Consider the following 17,239-nt stretch of genomic DNA (forward strand, 5'->3'; position numbering starts at 1 on the left):
AGGCGGGAAGGCGGGAGCGCGGGTTGAGCCTGGCGGCGGCCCGTAGGCGAGGAGGATGTGACGTCCGACAGACGAAGGGTGCTTCCGGGCCGGGTCGGTGGTGGCCGCAGGTGAGTGACGGGGCGCCCGCTCCCGTTACCGGCGGGGGGGCGAAGTCACGCGGGTAACAGCTTCGGGGAGGGTGAGGGGCCCCGGGGGTAAGGGCGGGGGATCCCGGGGGTAACGGCTGGTGCGGCTGGTGGATCCCGGGTGGAACGGCTTAGGCGGGGGAGAGAATCCCGGGGTTAATGGCTGGGTGGAGGGACTCCGGGGGCGGGGGGGGGGGAGGAGGTGTGTCACCCCGCCCGGTCACCGGCAGGAGGTTCCCGCCGCCCCTGGTGCCGGGCCCGTCGCTCAGGTGCTGTCCCTTCCCGCCGGGAGCAGGAGCGATGCCGGCCCCCGAGAGCAGGTCGGTTTTTGAGGCCGCCCAGGACCCCGTCCTCCTGCGTGGGCTCGTCCTCGTCACCGGAGCAGCTGCGGACGCGTGGGGCACCGAGACGCCACCAGCGAGCCAGGGTGCGTGGGGTGCCATGGGGGCAGCGGCTCCAGAGGCGGGGAGCGTTTGGCCAAGCTCGCCTCCACCAGCCCTGAGGCACGAAGAAGGAGCTCTGTCCCCAGCACTGCTTGGACGGCCTCCCCGTACAGCTCCTTTACAGCCACGGGGCTCTTTGGGTGGCTGAGAAGAGACCCAGGAGGCCCCATTCCTTGCGGTGCAGCCTGGGGAGCTGCCTCTGCACAGCCCTTTTTTCTTTTTCCAGAGAAACCCGTGGGTGCTAGCAGCAAGGAGAAGGCCCGTGAGGTCCCTGAGGTGCCAGAGCGTATGTGCTGCTTGACCTGTGGGCAGGTCTTTGCCAGCCGGGAGGAGCAGGTGAGTGAGGCCTAGTGGCTGGTGTGCGGTGGGAGCGGGGCTGGCAGGGTCCTGCCACAGAGGCTCAGCCCCAGCGCACTGCAGCCCAGTGCAGGCTGCTTCCCAGAGCTCCACAGCCCGCATCCTGTTGGGATCTGGCACTCGGATCCTGCATATTATTGCTTAAAATGTTATTTACTCTAGGTAAATGGTACGCGTAGCACAGGCCTGCGCCTGTTCAGGTTAACTAGAGAGATCTAGACAAACTTGAGAGCTGGGCAATCGCCAACTGTGTGAAGTTTAACAAGGGCAAGTGCTGGATTTTACACCTGGGGCACGGCAACTGTGGGTGTACATACAGACTGGGGAGTGAGAGGCTGGAGAGCAGGTCTGCAGGGAGGGACCTGGGAGTTCTGGTTGGTGGCAAGTTGAACATGAGCCAACAGTGTGCTGTGGCAGCCAAGAGGGCCCACTGTGTCCCGGGATGCATTGAGCACTGCATTTCAGCCAGTCAAGGGAGGGGATTGTCCTGCTCTGCTCTGCACTGCTGCGGCCTCACCTCGAGTGCTGTGTGCAGTTTCGGGTGCCAGAGTGTATTAGGGATACAAAGCTACTAGAGAGTGTCCAGAGGAGGGCCATGAAGGTGATGAAAGGTGTAGAGGAGAAACCATATGAGGAGCAGCTAAAGTCACTTGGTTTGTTCAGCCTGGAGAAGAGGAGGCTGAGGGGAGACTCATCACGGTCTGCAGCTTCCTCACAAGGGGAGGAGGTGGGGCAGGTGCTGGTCTCTTCTCTCTGGTGACCAATCACAGGGCCCAAGGGAATGGCAGGAAGATGTGCCAGGGGAGGTTTAGGTTGGATATTAGGAAGAGACTCTTCACTCAGAGGGTGGTGGAGCACTGGAACAGGCTCTCCAGAGAGGCAGTGATGGCACCAAGCCTGACAATATTCAAGAAGCACTTGGGCAACGCCCTCAGAGTCATGGTGTGAATTTGGGGTTGTCCTGTGCAGGGACAGGAGTTGGACTCGATGATCGTCGCGGGTCCCATCCAACTCAGGACATCCTATGATTCTATGAACTGTTACATGGGATGATGCAGAGTCTCGGCATCAGTTCAGCCCTCGGAGTCTGTTGCCTTGGGCCCTTTGGTGGTGGGAGTTTCTGGGGAGCGCCAAGACCTTGCTGGCTCATACCACTTTCCTCCACAGACTGAGCACTACCGTCTCGACTGGCACCGGTTCAACCTGAAGCAGCGACTCCTGGGGCACCAGACACTGACGGTAGAAGCGTTTGAGGAGAAGACCCGTGCAGGTGAGGAACAGATCTGCGCCCAGAGAAGCCCAGAGGCCATCAGCAGCCTCACTGGGACTGTTCTGTCCAGGGATGAAGACCCTGGTTACCCCTGCCAGCTCAGCGTCCTTTTATTCTGCCCCTCTGGGGTCTCCTGGGGGTCCAGCACTGCTCCTGAATCCTGCTGACTTGTTATGGGGAGAAGGGGGTGTTCTGCCTGAGCCCCACCTATGCATACCTGGGCGTCCAGAGTCCCATACATCTGTCTCCACAGCCCCCCATGTGATATGTAGGGTATCGGACAGAACAATTCTGGGTCCGTGGCTGGCCCTTGGAGCCACCTGCAAAGTTTTGGGGAGGTTGTTGGTTAATCTTTGCCTTGCTCTACTGCTTCATCTTTTTTCCCTTGCAGGTGATGTTTCCAGCATCTCGGGGTCTGATTCAGAGAGCTCCGATGCAAGTAGTGAGTCAGAGTTGCTGCCCTCTGCCAGCGACAGCCTTGGGCATCCCCAGACCCCCCGATCCCACAAGGTGCTCTTCCGCAATGCGAAGGGCCAGCTCATCTCCGCCTACCGCTGTGTGCTGGGCACCAGGAAGGCAAGTCACAGCCCAGCTTGTTGGGAGAGGGACCCCAGAGAAGAAGGGTGGCACTGGGGTGTAGACATCTGTATGACAGTCCCCATATTCCATGATGGGAAGAGTGGTCTTTGATGCCAGGTCAGAGCCCCAGGCTTGCTGGTGGCCTGGTTTTTGGTTCTGGGGTGCTCCCAGAAATCTGCTTCTGGTGCTCTCAGAGAGGCTGGTCTTTGTCCTGGGGGACAGCAAGAGGTGGGAAGGTGATCCCATGGATTCTAGCAGGGTGTCTGTGTCTCAGGGCGGCAGTGAGGAGCCAGCAGAGCTGACAGCATCACTGCAGAGCCTTGGTGTGAGCACATGCTGGGTTGTGCTGATGATGGGCGGTGGGCACTTCGCAGGAGCTGTGTTCCGGGGGTGAGTACAGGGGCACAGAGCTGGGGTTGCCCTCTGGGCAGGGTCAAGTGGGGCTAGGCATTGGATGGCCATCCCCTCCCTACTCCTCCATCACGGTGCTTACCACACCCTAGGCACCTGCAACTCCTAGACTTTGCTTGAGGGTTGGCTAAGCCCAGTCATGCTGCAAGATAAATATTAATTTTTCGGGCCGCAGGGGCAAGCCATAAGCCCTCCAGGGTCCCAGGAGGATCAGCTTGCCACCTCTCCATGCATGGGGCCCTGTTGCTCATGCCTGCCCTTCTCCACAGCCCCCAGGTGCAGGAGCACAAGACCTTCCACCGCTACACGGTGCGAGCCCGTCGGGGCACAGCCCAGGGCCTACGGGACGCCCAGACCCCAGGGTCGGCACCCAGGTCGGCCGGAGCCTCCCTGCGGCGTTATAACGAGGCTGCGCTGCTCAAGGTGGGGCTGGACCACAGCACTGGGCTCTCGCAGGGAGATGTGGTCATGACTGGCTCTGTGGGGTGGTACCATGCTACTGCTGGAGGGCGTGGGTGGGGTGTGAGCTCCAGAAAGGGGTCAGGGCCCAGTTTAGGCTGCTCTGTAGGGTCTGTCCCTGCTCCAGAGCTGCCTGTGCCCAGGCAGTGTGCTCAGGACCCCATGGTGCCTCCCCTTCCTCCCCAGGATATTCAGGACCTGCTGACAGCGTGGGCAAAGCACCTGAATGAAGCTCAGCGCATTTTCCTCCGGGCCCCGCGCCACAACCAGGCACTGCTTTTTGGTGGCAGGAACCCACCCCTCACCCGAGGCGACCCTCGCATCTGCCACATCCCCCTCAGCACCCGCAGGGCCACCCTGCGAGAGGTGCTGCGAGTGCATGCCACATTGGCCAGCCTGCAGGTGTATGGTGAGTCATCCCAGCCCTGGTGCCCCAGTGCCTGTGGGTCAGAGCGTGTGGGGTAACGTGGTCCCTTGTGTAATCCCATGTGCGTTTGAGGATGCTGCCTTATGGGGTTGAGGTGCTAGCTCTCCAGCCTTCAAGCCCTGGAGACATAGGGTGCTCCCTGTCCCCAGGCAATGACAGGAGCACCCTTGCTGCCCAGGGAAGGACACACCACTGGAGGAGATCACTGGGTCGCCCTGGAAGGTCTGGCAGAAGAGGTGGCAAAAAGCAGACGTGGATCCCGCGCATGAGGACACAAGTGGTGAGTTGACCCATGGAGGGAGTTGTGGCTCTGAGCAAGCAGGGTGGTCTGGCATTATGGGACGGGGGCCGGGTTTGCAGCCCTGTGACGGGGCCTGGCACCACAGTGGGGATCTGCAGAGTGCAGCCTCGTGCTGGGCAGGAGAAAGGTAGGATTTGCTTGGCTGAGAGCCTCAGGTGACTCGTGCTGTATGTGGGGCCTCAGGCCCTGTCTTATCACCTCCTTCAGCCCCAGGAGAGGAGGAAGAGGAAGAGGAAAACCCTGCAGGGGAACTGGAGACTGTTGAAGTGACACTGGGGACCTTGCACCTCCAGGAGTTCAAAGTGATGCCTAAGCGAAACCGCAAGAGGAGGAAGAAGAGGGACAAGAAGGTGGAGAAAGGTGAGGGGGGAAGAACTGGCCAGGGGCAGCATAGGAAGGCATTGGGGAAGGGACTGCCATGGCTGGGGTGTAGGCTGGCCCTGGCCCTCTTCCTTACCATGTGCTCCCTGCGCAGGGCCCTGTGCTGAAGAGATGGGGTGCCGTGGTACCCAGTGTGGGCAGCCCAGCCTGGAGCTGGTGCCGGAGCTGCAGGGGGAGGCTGAGGCTGAGCCCCTTCCTTGGGGCGATGGAGGTAAGTGGGGTCAGGAGCTGGGCCGGCTGTGTGCCTGCCCCATTTGCTTGGGCCTTTGCAGTGGGGTGAAAAGCACGTTGTCACACAGGTGCCCAGAGCAGCTGGGTGTGGGATGGCTCTAGTGCGGCTACATGCCTTCGAAAGAGCCACATGTGCAGAGCAGTAGCTCTGAACCAGGGGATAGGCAGCACCGGCTAAGCCAGGCATGTTGGTGGGAATTGGGGTGGGTCTCATCTCAGGAAAGGACTTGGCTGCTGCCAGCAGTGCCCAGCAGTGCCATGGTACATTGTCATGGACTCTGAAGGTGCTAGAGGTCCTGCAGTGCCCAAATACAGCTAGGAGGATGACACTTTAACTGCACCCTGTGGGCTTCCTGGTCAGACCAGAGCACTGCTCTGCCCAGGGAGCCATCAGACTCCCGTCCTCTTTTTCCCTCATAGGAGACCATCAGACCCAGCTCCGTGATGCCCTGTTCACTGCCTGCAAAACAGGGGATGCGGGGATGCTGCGACAACTCCTGGGTGTGCCAGAGAGCAGGGACCTTTCAGGGAACCATAAGGATGGGGTGGGCGCACAGCCACTGGATATGCCCCACTCTCTGCTCAACCAGCCCGTGGATGAGCGTGGCTGCACCCTGCTTCATGTGGCAGCACGTGCGGGGAAGGCTGAGGCTGTGCGCCTGCTGCTGGAGGTGGGGGCGGACCCTGCCCTCAGGTATGGCCACAGGGCACCCAGCAGTTGACAAGCACAGCCCCGCTGTGGGAGCCCAGCAATTCACTCCTGTCTCAGCCATGGGAGACTGGTGCCAGTTTTGTCCTGGGACAGCCGGGGTTGGTCTCTCACAGCTAGAACATCTGGGTTTGTTACAGGAAGCCTAGGAGCCTAACCACCATTCTCTGTGCCTGCCTGGGTCTGGCACAGTGGCAGGCAGGCACTGCCCCAAAGTACTCCCAGATTCTGTTTATTTTTTAATTATTTTTCTGTTTATTGGTACACAGTTCAGAGGGTAGGGATGAGACCACCAGGCAGGGTATTTGAGATCCAAGAAGGGAGGCTTTGGAGGATTCAGGTGAAGGGATAAGCAACTTACCCCTCCTTGGCTGCAGAACCCTGGCCTGCAGCATCCATTGCATATCTCTGGGGATGGCAGTAAGATGGGAAGGTGAACTGGTCTTCCTTGTCTTGCAGAGATGGGCAGGAGAGGACCCCCTACTGTGTCTCTGCTGACAAACTGACCCGCAATGCCTTCCGCAAGTTCATGGTGGATCATCCAGACAAGTACGACTACATCCGTGCCAAGGTGGGTGCCTGCCCTCCGCCCTCACCTTCAGGGGGCTGGGAGACCCCAGAGCAAAGCGCCCCTTGCCCACTCGTGTCATTGCCCCTGGCTCAGTGGGAGGTGCTGACTGCCCTCTGCCCCTAGGTGCCAGGGCCCCTGACGCAGGAGATGGAGGCCAAGAAGCTAGAGAAGAAGCGGGCACAGAAAGCCCAGCGGAAGCAGCGGGAGCAGGTGCAGCGGGAGGAGCGGCAGCGCTGGGAGCAGGAGCAGGGAGAGAAGCAGCGGTTTGCAGCCCTGTCTGACAGGGAAAAGGTGAGGCTCTGCATGGGGAAGGGATCCAGCCCAACTGGGGCAGTGCCAATGCAGTGGGCTCTGGGCGCAGTGGCTCCCAGGGGCTGGGGGGGCTGAACTGTCTCTCTGCTCCCCAGAGGGCCCTGGCTGCCGAGCGGAGGCTGGCTGCACAGCTGCAGGACACCGGCACAACTCTTGCCAACATCAGGTAACAGCCCCAGCAGTATGGCTCTGCAGACAAACTCTCCCACGTGAGCACAGCTATTCCCTGCCCTTCTTGCTCCAGTTCTCATTTCCAGTCTAAAGCTATTCCTGTCCACTCGGTTCCCAGCAGTGCCAGTCTAAAAGCTTTCTCTCCCTCTTCCCCTGCCTTCCCAAACTATTTTAGAAAGGACAATTTGGTCCACTTGCAGCCAGTTCTATGGCAAGCCAATCCCCCAGCCACTCCTGTGCCCCTGACACTGCATCCCATGTCCCTTCCTTATGCCACCCCACAGGCTTTTGGGCAGCCAGCCCTGCCTGTGCTGATCTGGGCAGGGGCTCAACAACCTGCTATGGGGCCAAATTCCCCCTTGTTCAGCCTGCCTCAGTGTGCCTCGCTCTGCGTAGCATTGCCTCCTGGGAATGTGTCCTGGCCGGGCTCCTGGGTGAGCCTTGTAGGACCAGAGGAGCCCAAGCTCCCTCATGCTGCTGCTGTCTCATGTCACAGCCCAGGCAGTGACTCCTCTCTGCTCCTCTAACCCTCTTGCAAGTGTCTCCTTCGCTCAGGGCCACCTCTGCTCTTTCCTGCAGCCGCTGCTGGCATTGCGGAGAGTCCTTACTGGGCCGGATCCCTTTCCATTACCTTGACTTCTCTTTCTGCTCCACTGCCTGCCTGCAAACACACCGCCGGGCCCGGGCCAGCCACACATAGGCTGGGGACTGCTGCCACCTGCCAAGGACGAGTGTGGTGGAGGCTCGGCTGAGCACTGGCTGTGCAGCATCGGAGAGCCTCCATAGCAGTGCTCATTGGAGGGACTGGGCTGGCCATGTCCCTCTCGGGCAACTCTGGCAAGGCTTGGGGCAAGAATGTCACTCTGGGTGGTGACTCTGGGGACATTACAACTGGGAAGTCCCTACACACTAGTGTGAGGGGCCAGGACGGCTCTGTGGCCCAGCTGCAGCAGGGGGCTCTTGCAGCTGGCTTTTCTCATGGCTACCTCATAGGCTGCTGCCTGTGGCGGTGGGATAGATACTGACATATCCGGCCCCCACAGCCCTGAGCTGCGTGTGAGCATCCTCTGGGCTGTGCTTTGCCCTCCTCTACTGGATGCCATTGGTGTCTCAGCTGTACCATGTTAGCCACTACCTCCTCTGCCTGAATTGTCAATAAAGAGGTGCCTTGGTCCCCTAAGCATGGGGAGCATCAGCATGAGCACTGAAACTATTTGGAATTAACATGCAAAACAAGCTCAATTCTGAGCCCCTTTCTCCTTTGTACAGACCTGACTTGGCACCAGAGTGGGGCAGGGAGATCCAGGAGCTCTGAATGTCCATGCCAGGATGTGTGTCCCTTTCCTAGGGCACATGCCCCTGTGCTCCACCAGCCCCCTGCCATCTCCACAGCCCCAGCAAGAGGCGATGCTGGTGGCTGGCAGCCTTTTGTTTATTCTGTGTCCGCAGTGCTGCGGCTGAGGGTCCTGTTGAAAAGGGGGTGGTCGAGGAAGAGCAGGAAGGGGGTGTGAGGTGCCCCCTCCAGCTCCAGCACTGTGATGTTGTTGGGGCGGCCAACATGCAGCACTGAGCCAGGCACAAAGAGGCTCTGCTGGGGCCCACGGTGGGGCCAGTACCGTCCCAGGTTGAAGCCGTTTATCCACAGCTGGCCCTGGAAGATGGAGACGGGACTGAGCTGTGGCCCTCTTCACCCTCACCCCTACTCCCAGCTACGCATCTCCTTACCTTGCTCCAACCTGGGAATGTCACAAAGGTGTCCCAGGCGATGCCAGGGGTCTCAAAGGTCCCAGTGTAGAAGGCTGGCCCTGTTCTGCCCCCACTGCTTGATTTCGGCAGGGTGGCATGGGGCCAGCCTTGCCGGATGGCAGTGTCTATGGCCAGGGGGTAGATCAGCCAGTTGCTGAGAGGGCTGGAGTCCAAGGAGAGGTTTCCCAGCAAGCCCTGAGGTGGAGCAGGAGGGAAAAATGAGGGAGCAGGGTCTGCCATAGGCAGGACAGTGCTTGGCTTCCCCAGGGCACATCCCCCTTGCAGCAGCGAAGATGGGATGGGATCCCCTTGAGGGGCTGCCCTGCTGTGGCAGCATAAGTGGGAGAGAGGGGTGCTGATCTCACAGCCTTATCCTGGTCCTGGCAGGTTTGCCAGGGGATGGTGTGAGATTAACCAGGGAGTAGGTCTAGGGGTGGCCCTGCTGTGGCTGGAGTCTGTCACGGGTGGCGGGAGAAGGGGTGTTTGGGCATGCAAGCGGCCAGGCCATCCCCTCCAGAGCCCCAGGGCCCTCTCCCCTCACCTTGAAGTCACTGGTGTTGGCCCCGAAGCTAATCCTGCCCATGTTCTCCAGGAGCACGTCCAGGGTGTCCCCTGCCCTGCCCGTCACATGCAGTGTTGTCTGCCCATCCCGTTCCAGTGTCCCCCGGTACTCCTGCAGTCACAGGGTCAGCACTGCCACCCTGCGCCCAGATCCCACTGTCCCAAACTCTGCCAGCAGCCTGCCAGCATAGCATCCCACTGCCTGCCCCACCAGAGCCAGCCCAGGCTTGCCCTCCACCCCAAAACGGGGCAAATTCAGCCCAGAGGGCTAGCCCACAAGGCCTCAGTGTGGCTCTCAGCACCCTGACTGTCCCCAGGACCCTGCCATGGCATGGTGCCACTGCTGCCAGGTCCCACAGCCCTCCAGAGCGCCTGGCCAGGGATGGGTGCGCTCCCGCAGCCTCACCTGCTGCAGCATCACATAGCCGCGGTCACAGACACTGTGGGGAGGAGTGCCCAGCACGGCTGGGTCCAAGACGTCCCAGGGCAGCTGTGTGCGGTACAGCACAAAGCCATGGGCCTGCAGGACACAGCAGAGCAGCACAGACAGGGTAATGGGGGTGGAGACGAGCTCTGTTCCTCCACCCTAGAGCCAGGGCAGGGCAGAAAAGCCTAGGAGCATCTCCCCCAGTGTCCCCACTGCACCCAGCCCCTCACCTGCTTTATGGCCTCAAAGGTGAGGGGGAACTGGCTCTGGATGGGCCCAGAGGGGCACAGCACATCCAAGACATCCAGGAGGTCAGCATACTGCAAAGAGAGGGCCAGGTGTGGGGCAGCTGGGCAGTGCCCTGCAGGGGCAGCACAGCCCTTGGGCAGGCACTCACCTTCCGCAGGGCCACCCAGCCGTAAGCATACTTGGGGGTGGCGGGTGGCATTGGACCGACTGGCAGGGGCTGGAACTGAACAGCAAACTGTAAGCTGCCCTACGGGGCAGGCAGGGACATGTCCCCTGCCCTGCCAGGTCCTTCTGTGTCCCCCTCTTCCCTGGCATGGGCTGTGGTGCCCAGTGCTGTCCCCTCCTCCTGCTAGGCTCAGCACCTTGCTGATGACAGTGCGGATGGCAAACAGCTTCTCAGTGGGGTCTCCTGCCTCTGACAGGGGGGCATCATAGTCGTAGCTGGTGGTCACTGGTTTATACTGGTCCTTGAAGTCAGCACCTGGCCGAGGAAGCAATGGGAGCTGGAGGAAGGGGCTCTGGTAGAGCCCAGGACATGCAACCCAGCCCAGACTGGCTGCAGTGTGATGGTGGGGGCATGACCTAGAAGTGGGACACCCTGCCTGGGGACAAAAGGAGTCCCTGGGGGTGGCACAAGTTTGGGTTCGGGGCCCTTGGGTGTGTGTTAGCCTGCCCCATGGGACAGAACAGGAGCCTGAAGCAGGCTTCTCGGGGATGGCCAAGGAAAGCCCCACAGTGTGACCCCCTCCCCAGGGCAGGGCCCTACTCACCGCTCCAGTAGGCAAAGTTCGTCCCCCCATGGAACATGTACCTATGGGAGACCCCAGAGAGCCCTGTCAGCACCCCCACAGACCTGGCAGGGCTCACCCAGCACTGTACCCTCCCTGCTGCACCCACAGTTCCCAGCCGTGCCTGCCTCACCCTGACCAAGCCCTGTGGGAGGAAGGCAAGTGACGATGCCCGCTCCAATTCTGGCAAATGGGAGGGCATTGGCCCCCCAGCCCGTGTCCCCCATCAGCTGACTACTTGCATGTTGACATTGGCTCCCAGCTGCAGCATGTCCTCCAGCCCCTGGGCCACCCGTGCTGAACTGGTGCTGGCGTGCACTTCCCCCCAGTAGTCCAGCCAGCCCGTGTAGTACTCGGAGTTCACCTGGAGGAGAAAGGGACTGTCACCTGCCTGGAGCTGGGGCTCCTGACACCCCTCTGTCAGCCACATTCCCCCCTGCTCACCTGCATCCTGGCCCTGGTACCCCTCTTTGCCTCATCCCCCCCAGCCCCTCTGCCTCCCCAAAGCTATTGCAGGTCATTCCCCTCCCCCCAGCGCCTACCCCAAGCTCACCAGGGGCCCCTTCGGCTCGACCCGGCGCTGGGCACCAAACACCTCCGTCACATTGGAGCCTGTGGAGGTGGCAGAAAGGAGGTTGGAGCAGGATGGAGCTGGGGCCCCCCATTCCCTGTCCTCCTCCTCCATAGGGGTACCTGGCCCGAAGTCAATGGTGGCGTAGAGCCCCTGCAGTGTGCCGCAGCGCAGCTCCTCCACCCTCGTGCCATCAGTGGTGAAGAGCAGCACCTCGCTCCCCAGCAGCTCCCGGAAGGAGCGCAGCAGGTGCCGCAGGTACTCGTAGTCACAGGCATAGTAGCTCCCATATTCATTCTCCACCTGTGAGCAGGGCAGGGGCCGGCACCCAGCGTGCACGTGGCAGGGCTGCGGCCAGGTCCCACCATGCCCTGGGATGAGCACCCAGGTCCCCCCTTCTCTCCTGACACCATTAGATATTGTGACAGCCCCCAGGTACGCCCCAGGAGTAACTTCCAGACCCACTATGAGCCCCAGCTCTGCCAGTGTCCCTCAAATCACAACCAGGGTGGTGGCAGGTACCCCAGAGTCCCAGCCCTTGCATTTAAATGCAGGTCCAGAGGTCGGGAAGGGTTTATCTAAGAGCTGTGCCAGATGAGGGCATGGGGTACGGTGTACAGGTGACTCCAAAGATGACCCAGAGCAGGGCAGGGGGCTTGGTCCTACAGCACCCTACCTGCACGCTGATGATGTTCCCCCCATGCTGGTACAGGCGTGGCTTGATCTTGGGTAGCAGGACATGGAGCCAGGAGTCCACAGCTGCCAGGTAGGCTGGGGGGACAGAAGGCAGCTCAGCCTGGCTGCAGCGTCCACCCCAGCCCACCCGCAGCCAGCCCTGCCAGGAGGAGGATGGAGCAGACAGAGCAGAGCAGAATAGATGGGGAAGCAGAAGTGGAGGACAAACTATGGTGCTCCCAAAAGATGGAGAAGAGGATGGGTGAGACCACGCAGTGGGGCTGGCAGATGTGTGGAGAGAGACCAACGTGCCAGGACTGGCACCAGGCTGTAAGGACACGGTGGCCAGAGCCCTGTGCCGAGGCTCACCGGGGTCGGAGGAGCGCAGGACGATGTCTCTTTTCCACAGCAGCCAGGCGGGCAGGCCACCCTGGAAAAACACCCACAGCCAAGAGGGAGGAAGAGAAACCGCTCAGCAACCTGGGCTGGCCCACAGCCGAAACCAGGCCAGGGCAGTGCTAGTGCTTGGCACCAGAGTGCTACCTGCCCCACAGAGCGGCAGCCTGGGCATAGCTGGCATGGGCCAGCCCCAATGTGCCCTTCCTGGGCCACCTATGACACCTCCGTCCCAGGTCTGGGGGCCGGGGCTCACCATCTCCCACTCGGCACAGATGTAGGGCCCTGGCCGCAGGATCACCAGAAGCCCCAGTTCAGCTGTCAGGTCCAGGAAGGCTTCCACATCCCGGTCCCCAGCAAAGTCATACACCCCCGGCAGCGGCTCGTGGTAGTTCCAGGGGACATAGCTGGGGTGAGAGGGAGTTAAGGGCACCCTGGCACGACAGGGAACCATCCCACAGTCTGGTCCTGAGAACTGGCCTCCAGCCTGGGCAACTGGGGCTGGACTGGGACTAGCCCAGGCTCATGCTTGTGTCTGGCAGGGGCGTCCTGGGGATCACAGTCAGCCCAGTGCAAGGGCTGGTCCCCGCTCCCTGTGATCAGACAACACCCTTGCCTCTGCCCCTACACCAGGGACCCCAGAGACCCCGAGGGGCCACGGTGGCTGTGGGCCGTGCGCCATCAGGGCTGCCCCCATCACTTACACCTGCACGGCGCTGAGCCCGCTCATGTACATCTTGAGGAGCCGGTCCCTCCAGGCAGGGCGCGGGACGCGGGCGTAGTGGATGCTGCCTGAGATGTAGCGGAAAGGGACACCGTCCTTGCGGAAGCAGTCACCCTCGTAATCCAGCTGGAAGGAGCGTGCTGGGGGGGAGGCCTGCGGGAGAGGGGCAGTGCTAGGGGGCTGCAGACCATCCCCAAGCCCAGCCACTCCCTCCCACGCTCCCTGGGGTTGGGACTGGCAGGGGCTGGTTCCTGGGGGGGACCCTCCCCATCCTCGATGCAGGGATGAGGCAGGTACCACAGTGTCCCGGAAGAGGAGGAGGGACAAGCAGGGCAGCCATTTGCACCACCTGACGGCCCCTCCTCGCTAATCAAACACCCTGCGGCTGAACTGGTGGCATTTCGGGGGACGGGTGCTGGGAGGGCAGGCAGGGAGCTGGGAGTGCAAGCGGGACGTCGGGGCGGGACACAGCTGCAGCAGGACGCGGCCATAGCAGAAGGAGCAGGGACATGGGGGAGGAAAGCAAGTCAGATCCCAGAGCCATCCCACCAGAACCTTCGCAGCTCAGCCCCGTGTGCTTCTCCCAAACTTTCCACCCGTGTTTGCTAACCTGCGTGTGCAGGAGCCGCACCGCCAGCAGCAGTGTGAGAGCCGGCAGCCTCATCCCCAGTGGGAGCTCGGCAGGCCCAGGATGGGGGACGAAGTGGGACGTGGACACCACCATCACATGATCCTTCTCGGCCAGCACCGGGCGCTTCCTCCAGGTCCTAAGTGCAGGCAGCTGGAACAGCAGCACAGCTAGGGGCAGCATGGGATAGGGGGTGCGTGGCTCTGGTTCCCCATGCCTGGGCCCGCCACACATCATCCCCCCAAAGCCCACCCAGCACAGGATGCAGGCAGCCCACCGCTGCCCCAGCTTGGTGGGGCCGGCCCCGGTGCCACCCCGAGTGGTAGGTGGCACACGTGGAGGAACAAGGAGCCTCATAAAAGTGTCACCACCAGACAAAACTCCTTCGAGGGAGCTCAGCCCACTTGTTTCACCAGAGAGGTGGTGATGGAAACCTCGCTTACAGCTCAGGTAGGGGGGGGTGCTGCAGAAGGAAAGGAAAACATCCCTAGACCGAGGGTCTGGTGACAGAGGTGGTGGCAGGGGAGGTGCCGCAGGGCAGGGCGAGGGGATCGTGCCCTCGGGGACGAGCCCTGCTGGGGTGGCCTCGCCATCTCTGTCCCCTGCACAGCCGACCCGCCCGCCCAGGCGAGGGGCTTGGCTCACCGGGGCCAGCTCCGGGGAGCGGCGGGGCTGCAGCTGCCGCCACCACCGCCGGGGTGGTATCACCGCGCCGGGGACACCGCGTTCCACCCCGGTCACAATGCGGGGCGAGCCCGGAGCTCGGCGCCGCCCGCCCCGCTCCGCTCCGCTCCGGGGGAGGGACCGTGAGATCCCCGCCGCGGCGGCACCGGGAACCGGGAAGGATGAAGCGCCGCGCTCGGTGGGTGACGTGGCGGGTGACGCAATGGGTGACGCGCGGCGGCGGGCGATGACGCGTGCGGGGCGATGGGGCAGGCGCTGTGCGTCTGCTCCCGCGGCACCGTCAGCCTGGGGGGCGTGCGGTACCTCCTGCTCCACCGCCTGGCAGAGGGGTCCGCAGTGGGGCTGGGGCATGGCGGGTTCCACGGGCACGGGGGGACGCTGGGGATGGGGGGTGCTCGGGCGTGGGGAGTGCTTGTGCGGGCGGGGGATGCTGGGGCTTGGGGGGAATGCTTGGGCACGGGGGTGATGCTTGTGCACGGGGGTGCTTGTGCATGGGGGGATGCTCACGCTTAAGGGATGTTGGGCATGGGGGTGTTGCTCCGGCACGGGGGGCGATGCTCAGGCATGGGGGGATGCTCAGGTGTGGGGGGGTATACTTGGGTGCATGGGGGATGCTCAGGCATGGTGGGGAGATGCTTGAGAACGGGTGTGTTTGGGCATGGGGGAGATAATTGGGCATGGTGGGGGGAGATGCTTGAGTGTAGGGTGCTTGTGCATGGTGGAGGAGTCTCAGGATGGGTGGCAGGGGTTGGTCACGTGCAGGAGTGGGTACTTGGGCCTGTGGGAGTGGGGGTGATTGAGCCAGTGGGGTTGTTCAGGCAGCGGTGGGACGTTTTGGGTGCCTGGCAGGAGCCCTTGCGGAGGGGGAGACATGCATGCCTGGGGCTTCCCATGGAGAGGGGTGCAGGCACCTGCTGCCGACTGTACCCCTCTCCTGGGTGCTCACATTTGAGGCTAGGCACAAGTCCCTGACCTGGGTGCCACAGCAGTGGGACACCCAGCCCACGCCACACTCGGCTCCTCTCAGGGGCTTCAGCTATGTGGACCTGGTGGAGGGGCTGCGGGACGGGCGCTTCTATGCCCTGAAGCGCATCCTGTGCCACGACAAGGAGGACCGCCAGGCTGCCCTGCATGAGGTGAAGATGCATGGCCTCTTCGACCATCCCAACATCCTGCGTCTGGAGGCCCACTGCATGGTGGAGAAGGGTGCCAAGCACGAAGCCTGGCTGCTCCTGCCCTATGTGAAGGTGAGATGGGTTCCCCCGGCTGCTCCCACCCCTTACAACTGAGAGCAGCAGTGTGACTGGCTGCTTGCATTTGCCAGGGGGGGACCCTCTGGAGTGAGGTGGAAGCACTGCAAAAGAAAGGGACCTTCATGCCAGAGCAGCGGATCGTCCTCATCCTCCATGGCATCTGCTGCGGGCTTCAAGCCATCCACAGCAAGGGCTACGCGCACAGGTGGGGGGGCTGGCAGCCCTGGTCAGTGCGGGAGTTGGCAGGGGGCCCAGTGGGCGCTCAGTGACATCCATCCCTGCAGGGACCTCAAGCCCACCAACGTGCTGCTGGATGAGGATGACCGGCCTGTGCTGATGGACCTGGGCTCTATGAACCAAGCTCGCATTGAAGTCAACAGCTCTCGGGAGGCCATGGCTGTGCAGGTGGGTGCCCTGAGACATCCCCCCACCAGCTTGTCCCTGCCCCAAGCCCTTCATCCCCACCTTCACCCTCCTCTCTGCAGGACTGGGCTGCCCAGCACTGCACCATCTCCTACCGTGCCCCCGAGCTCTTCACGGTGCCAAGTCAGTGCATCATAGATGAACACACAGATATATGGGTAAGGATCTGGCCCCCTGGCCCCCGGCCCCCCTCCGCAGGGCTGCCCTGACCCTGCCGCGCTCCAGTCCCTAGGCTGCGTGCTGTACTGCATGATGTTTGGGGAGGGCCCCTATGACGCCATCTTCCAGAAGGGTGACAGCGTGGCTCTGGCAGTGCAGAACCCCATCACTGTGCCTCCCACAACCAGGTGAGGGGCTGGGGAGGGCAACCCTGCCCCCATGCAGCCCCCTGTGCTGTGCACCATGCAGACTCCACCTTGCTGTCTTTTCTCCAGGTACTCGGTTGCCTTGCAGCACCTGCTCTGCTCCATGATGACGCTGAACCCCCAGGAGCGACCCAGCATAAATGATGTCCTCCACCAGCTGGAGGGGCTGCAGGCAGCACCAGTGGGCCAGGACACCACACAGATCTGAGCCCATCCCAGCCCATGGCGCTGATGCACCCCAAGGATGAGCTGGGGAAAAAGCAGCTGTCCTCATCCCTGCTCCACCACAGAGCCGTTGCAGAGGAGACTGCTGCACTCGGGGGAGAGCTGCTGCTCTGTGTCAGAGGTGTGTTGGATTTTGAGCATTCTGTGCCCTGGATGCTGCTGCCTGGGGCTTGGCCTGTGCCCCAGTACTGTGGGCATGTGACCTGCTGCTAAACATGGGGCCCTTGCCAGTCACTGCCTCCCCCAGCGATTGTGGAGGAGGATGCTGTGGGATCCCCCAGGTGACGGCAGCCCTGGCCCCACAGCTCTGCACCCCAGGAGGGTCACTCCTGCTTGGGGCAAAGCTGTGGTCTGGGTGCTGGAGCAAGGCAGGGGGGATCCGGCCCCTGCTCCACCACTGCTGTCGGCACCAACATTGCCTTGTGTTTGGAGTAAAAGATGTTTTTGCGGAGGTGTGGACGTGTCCCTGTCTGTGGGGAGGGGGTTCCACAAGGGACACGAGGAGAGCAGGTCACACTGTCTGGGTCGAGCAGCCAAGCGTTGCCGGAGGGGAAGGGCAGCAGAGGACAGCCCTGGCGAGGTAGTGCAGACAGAGCATTAGCAATAAGCAGGGAAAGTTAATCCCTGGCCCCAGTGTGCTCCTAATGCGAGTTAACACAACTCTGCAGCTGGAGCCAGGCACTGCTGTTCAGAGCCTCCGGGGCTGGGCACTCGGCACAGTGCAGGCAGGCAGGCGGTGGCAGAAGTACAGGCAGAGCTTCTCAGCTGCCCAAG

General features: G+C 62.1%; 3 protein-coding genes across 8 annotated transcripts; 2 read left to right on the forward strand and 1 right to left on the reverse strand.

Annotated features, from left to right (window-relative positions):
* Positions 1-3: 3 nt before the first annotated feature.
* Positions 4-7,466, forward strand: ANKZF1 (ankyrin repeat and zinc finger peptidyl tRNA hydrolase 1). Of its 4 annotated transcripts, none has more exons than XM_064451382.1 (16): positions 27-110; positions 424-555; positions 798-907; positions 2,096-2,198; positions 2,590-2,774; positions 3,052-3,167; positions 3,458-3,611; positions 3,834-4,056; positions 4,253-4,354; positions 4,559-4,735; positions 4,851-4,967; positions 5,408-5,681; positions 6,156-6,267; positions 6,391-6,558; positions 6,675-6,745; positions 7,330-7,466. In XM_064451382.1, exons 2-16 carry the CDS (start codon positions 429-431, stop codon positions 7,448-7,450), a joined length of 2,160 nt encoding a protein of 719 aa, XP_064307452.1. In that variant the 5' UTR covers positions 27-110; positions 424-428; the 3' UTR covers positions 7,451-7,466. The 4 variants fall into 4 exon arrangements, with proteins under 4 accessions (XP_064307455.1, XP_064307452.1, XP_064307454.1 ...); XM_064451384.1 differs by having other exon boundaries at positions 4,583-4,735; XM_064451383.1 differs by lacking the exon at positions 27-110 and adding an exon at positions 141-163.
* On the reverse strand, positions 5,923-14,237 carry GLB1L (galactosidase beta 1 like). Of its 2 annotated transcripts, none has more exons than XM_064451387.1 (17): positions 14,161-14,237; positions 13,498-13,668; positions 12,868-13,040; positions 12,420-12,570; positions 12,137-12,197; positions 11,769-11,863; positions 11,215-11,395; positions 11,075-11,133; positions 10,764-10,885; positions 10,504-10,544; positions 10,096-10,214; positions 9,882-9,956; positions 9,715-9,804; positions 9,464-9,577; positions 9,038-9,169; positions 8,476-8,691; positions 5,923-8,401 (listed from the first exon to the last, which is right to left on the reverse strand). In XM_064451387.1, exons 2-17 carry the CDS (start codon positions 13,609-13,611, stop codon positions 8,183-8,185), a joined length of 1,962 nt encoding a protein of 653 aa, XP_064307457.1. In that variant the 5' UTR covers positions 13,612-13,668; positions 14,161-14,237; the 3' UTR covers positions 5,923-8,182. The 2 variants fall into 2 exon arrangements, with proteins under 2 accessions (XP_064307457.1, XP_064307456.1); XM_064451386.1 differs by having other exon boundaries at positions 13,498-13,685; positions 14,161-14,234.
* A 153-nt stretch (positions 14,238-14,390) lies between these two features.
* Positions 14,391-16,918, forward strand: STK16 (serine/threonine kinase 16). 2 transcript variants are annotated; one of them, XM_064451389.1, is made up of 7 exons: positions 14,391-14,528; positions 15,227-15,446; positions 15,524-15,657; positions 15,737-15,857; positions 15,938-16,033; positions 16,101-16,222; positions 16,310-16,918. In XM_064451389.1, the coding sequence occupies exons 1-7, from the start codon at positions 14,443-14,445 to the stop codon at positions 16,446-16,448; spliced, it is 918 nt and encodes a 305-aa protein (XP_064307459.1). In that variant the 5' UTR covers positions 14,391-14,442; the 3' UTR covers positions 16,449-16,918. The 2 variants fall into 2 exon arrangements, with proteins under 2 accessions (XP_064307459.1, XP_064307458.1); XM_064451388.1 differs by lacking the exon at positions 14,391-14,528 and having other exon boundaries at positions 14,907-15,446.
* The last annotated feature ends 321 nt before the right edge of the window (positions 16,919-17,239 follow it).

Source organism: Phalacrocorax carbo, chromosome 5 (assembly GCF_963921805.1).
Source record: "Phalacrocorax carbo chromosome 5, bPhaCar2.1, whole genome shotgun sequence".
NCBI lineage: Eukaryota > Metazoa > Chordata > Aves > Suliformes > Phalacrocoracidae > Phalacrocorax > Phalacrocorax carbo.

Bases quoted from the DNA above. Each gene is read 5' to 3' on its own strand.
- ANKZF1 (XM_064451382.1), top strand. From the start codon at position 429: ATGCCGGCCCCCGAGAGCAGGTCGGTTTTTGAGGCCGCCCAGGACCCC. The intron at 6,268-6,390 runs GTGGGTGCCTGC...CTCTGCCCCTAG, and splicing joins ACGACTACATCCGTGCCAAG to GTGCCAGGGCCCCTGACGCA. The intron at 6,746-7,329 runs GTAACAGCCCCA...TCTTTCCTGCAG, and splicing joins ACAACTCTTGCCAACATCAG to CCGCTGCTGGCATTGCGGAG.
- GLB1L (XM_064451387.1), bottom strand. From the start codon at position 13,611: ATGGTGGTGTCCACGTCCCACTTCGTCCCCCATCCTGGGCCTGCCGAG. The intron at 10,545-10,763 runs GCAAGTAGTCAG...GGTCTCCCATAG, and splicing joins CTGGGAGCCAATGTCAACAT to GTACATGTTCCATGGGGGGA. The intron at 8,402-8,475 runs GTAAGGAGATGC...TCCATCTTCCAG, and splicing joins CATTCCCAGGTTGGAGCAAG to GGCCAGCTGTGGATAAACGG.
- STK16 (XM_064451388.1), top strand. From the start codon at position 15,075: ATGCCTGGGGCTTCCCATGGAGAGGGGTGCAGGCACCTGCTGCCGACT. The intron at 15,858-15,937 runs GTGGGTGCCCTG...TCCTCTCTGCAG, and splicing joins GGGAGGCCATGGCTGTGCAG to GACTGGGCTGCCCAGCACTG. The intron at 16,223-16,309 runs GTGAGGGGCTGG...TCTTTTCTCCAG, and splicing joins ACTGTGCCTCCCACAACCAG to GTACTCGGTTGCCTTGCAGC.